An 8,521-nucleotide genomic window follows, 5' to 3' on the forward strand; every position below is an offset into this window, starting at 1 on the left:
CTTCGGTCTGGGAAGCTTGCTGGCCCGCAGGCACTCTCCCTCTGCCAATGACCAACGGGGCAAGCTGCGTGTGCTGCGCCATCTTCTTCTCCTTCTTCTACTTCTCCTTCTCCCCGCAGATTCAATCTCCCTTCTTGCTCTCTCCTCGGGCTGATCTCGAGATGTGGTCAACTTGACCGCTACTTTTTTTCTTTGATTTCAAGTTCCCCCCTCGTTTTTGTTGCCCTGCTGTGGTTCAGTTCAGCTGACACGCAGCGTCCGGCACACCACACGCGCAAGCCAAGCCTGGTTCGGGTGTATTGAGTGTCTCTCTTTCGAGCAAGCCGCAGCACTACAGCGGTGATGTTGACCATTTCCCATTTTTGGTGGTGGCATGTCATGTTTCTCTCCTGTTGTGAGGCAGACCCAAGACCATTGCCATGCAACCGATTGATGTTGTTTTTTTTTATTGATAGTAGTGTACACTGCCATTCTGATGATGGTGATGGTGATGTTGATGGTGAGAGGGCGCATGTCAGAGATCTCGTCTGGCGATCTCGAAGAGAGCACCCACGAGGAGTACCGCAAACACCACCACCAGGTACAGGCACGAAGGTGTTGGTGGTGATGACGTCGCTGATGATGCCGATGACGACGACGACGCCAGCGACGTAGTTGACGATGGTGCTAACGTCGTCGTGTTGGCCGAGCTCGCGAGGGGCGTCTTGGACTGCTGCTGCGACCGGCGCAGCGACGGCGCTGCCTCTGCGGACGATCGCTCTCGGGGCGTGGTGGCTCGGCTGGTCCAGGAGAGCGTGTCGTCATCCGTCCGCGGGCTGAGCGACCGCTCGAACCCGAACGTGTCCTCGCAGTCGTCGAACGAGTAGGACTCGACGGTGTCGGTGAAGGGCTGTTCGAGCACCGTGGGCTCGTCGTCGTCGGCGGCGCTCGCACCGCCGCCGTGCGCGACGCCCACCTGGTCGGCCGACCCGGTGGCGTGGATGATCACCGACCCGTGCAGGTCCGGCCCGCTCCGCTTCAGCGCTCGCGTACGTACCACCACCGACCCGCTCTCCGCTGCGGAATGCAAAGCATGACACGACACACACCGCCGCACACGCACACGACGCACGCAGGTGGTGAGCGAGTGTGAGTGATATCGATAGGCGGAAGGAGAGAAGGCCGTACAGGGGTCATCGGAGGAAGTGGCGTGGGGCGCCCGGGGCGAAGCGTCCGGCAGGCGGACAACGCCGCCTATGCGCCGACGAAGCTGGCTGACGGCCTTGACGCGGCGGTCGACGAGCTCGTACCAGCCGTCGATGCGGTACGATCGCACGCCGTGCACGGGCGAGGGCAGCGGCACGACGGCCTGGCCCACGAACACGTCCCGCCCGCGCTTCGGGTCGACGTACCAGCACGTGACGTCGATGAACTCGCTCTTTCCCCCAATCCAATTGCTGTCGACGCACACGCCACCACGGCGAAGTATTGGTTATTCATTCGTTTGAATGTAAACTTTCGATCGAAGCGAGGGGTGGAGTCCACGTACAACTTGATCTTTTGGTTGAAGAACAGCGAAGACTGCAGCGCACGAAACAACATGACACGACACGACACGCGCGCACACACAATCAGAACCGCGCCGGCTTGTGGGGAGGAAGAGAGGTTTCGTTTAGGTACCGATGACCCGTTGACGGCCTCGGTCTTCTCGGTCTGTCGGGCGTATTGGACTTGCACGAAGACGCTCTCGCATACGCAGCCCCGCGGGATGTCCAGGTTGAGCGCCGAGATCACTGCGAACCAAACAAAAAACAAAAACAAAAACAAAACGACGACGTATTTGAGATCCTAGCCCGCGCCAGAGCCAAAGACAACAACGGAGGCGGCACCTTTGACGACGAGGGTGTTGGGGTCGGACTTGCTGGGCTTGATCAGCAAACGAATCTGGCTCGTGCCCTGGTCGCCCTTGGTCGATATGCCGGCGTTGCTGCACCGCCGCTTTGGCAGGATGAGCGACTGGCTGCGCCTTGCGGCGGCAGCGCCGGCGGCATCGCCGTCAGCCTCTCCCCGCCGGGCCTCTTCGCCTTCTTCGAATTCCTCGTCCATCCCGCTGGTGGTGCGCGTGGTGGCTGTCGACGAGTGCAGCAGCTGCTCGGTGGCGATGTCGTCCCGCGCGCCCAACGCGATCGACACCGCGATCGACGACAGCGAGCGCGGGTCGCTATCGCCGCTCGACAGACTCACCACGTCCTCCTCCCCTTCCTTCTCCTCATCTTCATCTTCATCGTCGCCGTCGCCGTCGCCCTCGTCGCTCCTCGCCCCATTCGCCCTTCGGTCCCGCTCGTCGCCCTCGTCGCTGGTCTCGTCATCGTCGCCATCGTCGTCGTCGTCGTTGCCACCATACCGACGGCCCGGGCCGGCCCAGGTGTCGGCCCGGGGCCGGTACAGGTCCGACCGTGGCGGCTGGTCGCTCGACGCGTACAGACAGGTGTTCAGGCCGTCGTTGCTCGACGAGGCGTGGCTGGCCGCTTGCTCGATCATGGTCTTCTCGTCGACGGCCTCGGTCTGGTCGTCGTCCTCCATCGTGAACACGATGCGGTCCCTGTTGTGGCCGCTGCTGCTGCCGTGGATAATGCCGCTGCTGCCGCTGGCGTTGTTGTTCTTGTCGAGGTCGACGACGGCGGTGACGACGGGGGAGGCCTGGGAGTCGCTCATTTGCTGGTGCAGCTGTTTGTTGTTCTTGTCGACTTCGGCTGGGCGCAGGAAGTGTCTGAGGCCCGTGCTTAGGCGCTTCCGCACCCTCCCCGGCGCAGCAGATGGCTCCCTGAAAGGCACGTACCACCGCACATCGAACACAGGACACACGCGACCGCACACATCGAGAGCAGAATTCAGAACCACCACTCCGAGCGAGAAGTAAAACACGTGAAAAAGCAATCGTACTCGGGAGCGATTTTGGATTGGAGGCAGCCGTCGCTGTTGCTCAGCGTACGCAAGGAACTGAGCTCGCCCTTGAACGCTGGTGGTCCACGCGACAAACTGACGTCAACGCTCGATATATGATAAAAACATGTATGGAGGTGCGTACCTCGATAGCGGGTCGAAGAGAACTTCTTGTGCTTGGTGGTGACTGGTGGGCTCGCTCCCTGTGGCGAAGAGCTCCCCTATTAATTCATTAGCATCAGAATAATATTAAAATAATATAATAATAAAGAATGGTGAGATAACGAATAGCAAGGAAGAGCACCTCGGAGACGGCGGGCTGATGAGGATCGCTCATGCTTCGGGGGTAGGGGATGGGGTCGGGACCCGGACTCGAAGGGTCGCTCCCGAGCGAGTCCGAGTCCTCGGTGGTGGCGAGTTCCTCCACCGCGCTGCCGCCGCGCCACAACGCGTAGATCACCTTGTAGATCTTCGCTCCCTCGTGAAAGCAATACTGCACCGTGAGTGGACGACACACACGACACGCACATGACACACAACACGACACACGACACACACGGCACACACGGCACCAACGTGAGCAATGATGTCGGAGTTATATAGCTCCAATGAGGCGGGTGAGGGAAATGGGAACCTCGTTGGTGTTGTGATCGGTGATGAAGAGGTCGCTGCCCTCGACTGAGATGTGTAGAATGTGGGGGTACTCGAGCCACACGCCGGCCTTCTTCTTCTCGTAGAACCCGACGTGGAGGTTGGTCACATAGAGTCGCCCCTTCTCCTTGCTCATATAGCACTTCTTGGCTGCGCGTGGCCAGCACACAAACGTAAATGTGAGAACGAAAAAGCAACTAATAAATAAATTAATAAATCAATAAATAAATTACCAACATATATATAAATTAGTGCGTACTGCGCAGGAGCTCTTCATCGGGTGAAAGCGGGAAGATGCGTTCGAGCTCTTTTCGCTTTTGTCGCCGGAGCAGCGACGAGCTGCGCCGCCGCAGCTTCATCCGGTCCTTCACTGGCGATGCCGTCGGCACCTAAACACGCGCACGATCCAGTGAGGTGAGTCGCCGCACACACCGCACACACCACACCGCACACACCGCACGCGCGCACACGCACGCACCGCACACCACACACGATCACGCAGAGTGGAGTTACCGATTGGTAGTTGAGACGCAGGTAAAGTTCGGCCGGCGAGGCGGATGTGCGTAGATTGCTCGGCTTGGTGTCCTTCCCGGGCGCCAGGGTGTACCAGCTCTCGGCCTCGCAGTTGAGCGGAAGCGAGGCCCGCGGGACGATCACCTCGCCCAGGCTGGTCTTGCCGCTCTTCTCCTTGGCCCAGCACTCCACCTTGAGGCCCGCCAAATGCGCGTCCACCTCACTGGTGACGCCAGTGACGTCAGAACGACGACACGACACGCGCAGACATGCACAAAACACACCGCACACGCACACGCACACGCACACACGCAACCGCACACGTGTGATCTGAAGTGCACGCGCTCAAGACTGCTGGGAAGAGAAGGAGCGTACAAGGTGAGCATTTCGCCGCCCCAGACCGGGTTGGGGGTCCATCGGGTGGAGGACGTGGTGCGCTTCTTCTTCAACTTGGCAGCGCTCTCGCCCACCACGACCCGCGCCACGCACACCAGCTCCCCTCCTCCTGTTCCAGTTCGTCGATTTTATTTTTTAAAAAATGAAAACAATCAAAATAAAAAAAGGAAAACAAAAGAACGAAAGCGAGAGGTTACCAGGTTGGCTTTGGCGTGGTGAAGGGAGATTACGTCCGGCCACCACTGCAGGGGGGACGGGGCAGCGTCAGGGCCAATTATCAACCACCCCCCTCCTTTCATTGTTCATCCTTTTTTACTGGAGATCGATGTCGTACCGGTGAGCCTCAAGATGTTGTCTCCCATCAAACTCCTGCCCTCCCTTTTCACTCCACGCCTTCTCCCTCCCTGAGGCTCTTGCAAGCGTTCAACTACCTCCAAGGCTTGCGAGCGGGCAGTAGTCGTCAGCCAGTCCGCAATCCAATGAGCCTTGTCAAGGCGCCGCTGTCAGCAAGCCACCCGGGTGCTCTGTCTTGTGTGTTGCTCCTGGCGAAGCCGAAAAATGTTTGGTATTTCTGCCAAATTCGTTGACAATTCACGTCATCTGCCACCCTAGCGGCCTATACACAACATAAACAAGAAAAATTCAAACACAAACAAACACAAAATAGAAAGAGATGACAGAGATGTTGTATCATGAGAAGCAGGTGGCGGGGTTGTGCGCAGTCCACGCGCTCAACACGCTCATGCAGAACTCTATATTCACCGAAATCGACCTCATGCAAATCGCCCACGAATTCGACCGTCGCGAAAAGGAGGTCATGATGGCCAGCGGCATCGACAGCACCGACTTTCTCAAGTCTGCCCCCTCCTTTCTCCTTCGTTTCCTATCCCTCTCCTTGGCTCTATTTTTCCATTCCTTTATTTATTATTTATTTATTTATTTATTTATCAGGTATATGGCCGAGGACTCGGGCAACGTGGCAGACGATGGCAACTACTCCATCCAGGTGATCGAGGAGGCGCTCAAGGTGTGGAACCTCACCTGTCACAGCCTGACCAACCCCGACATGAAGGAAGCCAAAGACAATCCCCTGTACGTGTGCTGGCTCTGGCCCTCAACCAATGATCATTGAGGCACTAACGCCACATTGGTGCTTCTCTCTCTCTCTCTCTCGCTTTCTAGGCAGGAGCAGGCCTTCATATGCAATCTGGCGAGCCACTGGCTGACGATCAGAAAGATTGGGGAGGACTGGTACAACTTCAACAGGTAGCCAGACCATTCCCTTCTCCGTGGCCATGTGAGGGTGTGGTCGTGTGGCGTGCTCACATCGGGCGCTCTCTCTGCAGTCTGTTAGCCGAACCCCAATACCTGTCGCAGTTCTATCTCAGGTAAACGATGCCCGTGATCGCGGCGGCACGACTGAGTCCGGTGGTCCACGCTAACGACACGACACACAACGCCACACAACGACACACAACGACACACAACGCCACCAGTGCATTCTTGGACACCTTGTTGGAGAAGGGGTACACGATCCTCTGCGTTCGTGGATCGCTGCCGGAGCGCCCACGAGGTGTACACCCAGGGAGTCCCAATTGGGTGGCGGCCAAGCGAGGCCAGCGACCCGCAGCGCAGCTCTCGGAGGAGGAGCAGCTGATGCAGGCCATCGCGGCCAGCCTCGCCGGCCCGGATTCAGGGGCGCCGCCTGCAGCAGCGGTGCATTCGGCACCCTCGACCCCCGTTCTCCAGCAGCAGCTGCCGCCACTGATCATCGGTAGCGACGACGAAGACGACGAAGATGACGAGCTCAAGCAGGCCATCGCCATGTCACTTGTACACCTTCTCCACCACCACCACTTCGTTGGCATAGCCTTTGTCATGCTCACCCTTGGCTTGTTGTTGTTGTTGCTTGTTGCGCATCACAGGCCGAGCACGGCCAGGCCAAGTGAGCCCAAGCTTGTGTGTCGCCACGTTTGGGATTTCGAAACGGTTTCGTTTCGTTTCGTTTCGTTTTGGCGAGATTGAGCCGAGCTGCGAAGGTGAAAAAAATACAGCAGGTGAGGTCTTCTGCAGATCGGTAGCTTTGAGGCCCCAAATTTAGCAGATTTCAAGCGAGGGCAGACACGCACACGAAGATGGCGAGCGGGGTAGAGGGGCTTGATGTGGCCCTCCACACGCCGCACCACGATTTCGCGAATGGGGCTGCATCGCTTCACCGAGTAGAGCCACCATCACTTCATCATGAACAACACGAGATGATGCTCATGGCAGCAGCTACGGCCGCGATCTCGAAGTTGACCATGATGGGCGCTTGGGTGGGCGCGGGCGTGAGCCTCGGTGCAGGCGTGTGCGTGATGGCCCTGCTGCTACTGGGTCGCCGACCTCAGGGCGCTGATGGAGCACACGGCGTGGTCCCCCTTCTCATGCTACTTCCCCTACTTCTTCTCTTGCCTGCTGCACCCGCCCTCGGCTTCACCAGACACGTACGCCACTCCTCTTTTGTTACCCTTCATCTCTCTAGTGACTTTTAATTGCACATTTAAATTATATAATATTAACCAATATATATCTTGTGCCAGTTTGGATTGAATAAGGTCAATCTAAATCTTCAAGCTGGCAACTTATTCTTTTCATTTACGTTTTATTTGAGTGTATTTATTATTCTGTTTTCGATCGAAACGATGAACTTCTTTTCGCACATAGGCGGTATTGGGTGTGGGCCTGTGCCTCGCATCAGTGAGCTGTCTGCTCGGTGGCCGCACTGCCAACGTCGCTCCCCTGCTCGGCCTACAGGTGCGCCCACCACACACGACACGACACGACACACAGTGTCTAATCAAGGCGCACGACGGCTGCCTCTCGCGCACAGGCCAGCCGTGGCGTCGAGCGCGCGCTGGCATTCGTGGGACTGGCCGCGGGCGTCGGTGCTGTCATCTCCGCCACCGCCGCATCCGCCAGCGGCATCCTGCCCACCATCTACGCGCCGCTCCTCGCCGCGCTCCTGCTCGTCTGCCGCGTGCGGCCCCTGGTGGGCGCGTCGCCCATGCTCGACGACGTGGTCAGTCGCGTGGGCGAGACGGTCGCTCGGTCGGCCCTCCTCAAGAAGTGGGAGGCCAAGCTGGGCAGCGGCGGCCTCGTCGTGGCGGCGTGGGCCGCGCTTCAGATGGTGGCCGAGTGCGTTGGCTGGGTAGTCGGCGGCGGCAGCGCCTCGACAGCCTTTGTCGTGTCGGCCCTGGCCGCCGACATCGCCGCCGCCACGCTCGCCATCGTCGCCGCCTGCCACTTCACCATCCCCTCCATAGACTTCGAGTGCGCACTTCTTTTTGTTTTGTTTATTTGATTTATTATTTTATTTATTATTTTTTCGTGTGTATTTTATTGGTGGATGCTGACGTCACTCAAGTCAACAGCTGGAGGCTTCGGTCGAGCTGCAGGCGGCACTCGCCGAGAAGACGTCCCTCCTGGCCCGCATCTCGCAGCGCATCCAATCGCCCTCGAACGAAAGTACGGCGCTCGCCGACTGTTCGCTCACGATGGCCGCCACTTCATCGGTTCTTCTTTCTTTGACTGACCGCCAAACGTTGCTATACTATAGTTCTGCAGCGCATGCACGACCTGCTGGCGACGAAGCTGGTCGGCGAGCAGAAGGCCTACGCCGTAGACGTGCAGAACTGCGCCCTGAGTCTGCTCGACACCTCCAACGATGTCGCGAAGCTTCTCCACGTGTCCTATCGGCCGGTACCCACCATTATTATTAAAGTTATTATTAAATTATTATTAGTTATTTATTTATGTATTGTTTTCGGTCGCGCGTGTGTCGGCACAGGGTGAGTTTGTCATGCGGCAGACGGCGCCGTTCGTCATCCGCGATTTGGTCGAGGAAGCCCTCCGCACCGCCGCCCCCGCCGTCAACATGAACAAGGTTCGCCACTCCGCCCACGGACCCATGGCGCCCCTTATCCACTCGTCCTACCTCTAACACACGACACACACGACACACACGACACACACCACACACACGACACACACCACACACACG

General features: G+C 58.2%; 3 protein-coding genes across 3 annotated transcripts in view; 2 read left to right on the top strand and 1 right to left on the bottom strand.

The window, feature by feature from the left end:
• Nucleotides 1-514: 514 nt before the first annotated feature.
• ACA1_114910 (C2 domain containing protein) lies at nucleotides 515-4,472 on the bottom strand (the record flags this gene model as incomplete). The annotated part of the gene is given in 13 exon segments (XM_004342162.1): nucleotides 515-1,015; nucleotides 1,037-1,056; nucleotides 1,168-1,436; nucleotides 1,451-1,560; nucleotides 1,660-1,772; nucleotides 1,869-2,803; nucleotides 2,923-2,998; nucleotides 3,068-3,125; nucleotides 3,227-3,415; nucleotides 3,557-3,723; nucleotides 3,833-3,962; nucleotides 4,087-4,309; nucleotides 4,462-4,472. The coding sequence occupies 13 exon segments, from the start codon at nucleotides 4,470-4,472 to the stop codon at nucleotides 515-517; spliced, it is 2,802 nt and encodes a 933-aa protein (XP_004342211.1).
• A 683-nt stretch (nucleotides 4,473-5,155) lies between these two features.
• On the top strand, nucleotides 5,156-6,431 carry ACA1_114920 (ubiquitin interaction motif domain containing protein; the record flags this gene model as incomplete). Its single annotated transcript, XM_004342163.1, has 6 exons — nucleotides 5,156-5,337; nucleotides 5,434-5,574; nucleotides 5,665-5,748; nucleotides 5,829-5,870; nucleotides 5,979-6,315; nucleotides 6,408-6,431. The coding sequence occupies 6 exons, from the start codon at nucleotides 5,156-5,158 to the stop codon at nucleotides 6,429-6,431; spliced, it is 810 nt and encodes a 269-aa protein (XP_004342212.1).
• A 306-nt stretch (nucleotides 6,432-6,737) lies between these two features.
• Nucleotides 6,738-8,521, top strand: part of ACA1_114930 (adenylate and guanylate cyclase catalytic domain containing protein) — a gene marked incomplete at both ends in the record, with an annotated part of 5,117 nt that continues 3,333 nt past the window's right edge. Inside the window, 6 exons of the mRNA XM_004342164.1 lie at nucleotides 6,738-6,893; nucleotides 7,186-7,275; nucleotides 7,352-7,791; nucleotides 7,886-7,986; nucleotides 8,078-8,220; nucleotides 8,309-8,404. Coding sequence (XP_004342213.1) covers nucleotides 6,738-6,893; nucleotides 7,186-7,275; nucleotides 7,352-7,791; nucleotides 7,886-7,986; nucleotides 8,078-8,220; nucleotides 8,309-8,404 — 1,026 coding nt within the window. The remainder of the gene's footprint in view (nucleotides 6,894-7,185; nucleotides 7,276-7,351; nucleotides 7,792-7,885; nucleotides 7,987-8,077; nucleotides 8,221-8,308; nucleotides 8,405-8,521) is intronic.

The sequence above is a fragment of the Acanthamoeba castellanii genome (assembly GCF_000313135.1).
Source record: "Acanthamoeba castellanii str. Neff unplaced genomic scaffold scf7180000084669, whole genome shotgun sequence".
In the NCBI taxonomy this organism is placed as follows: Eukaryota; Discosea; order Longamoebia; family Acanthamoebidae; genus Acanthamoeba; species Acanthamoeba castellanii.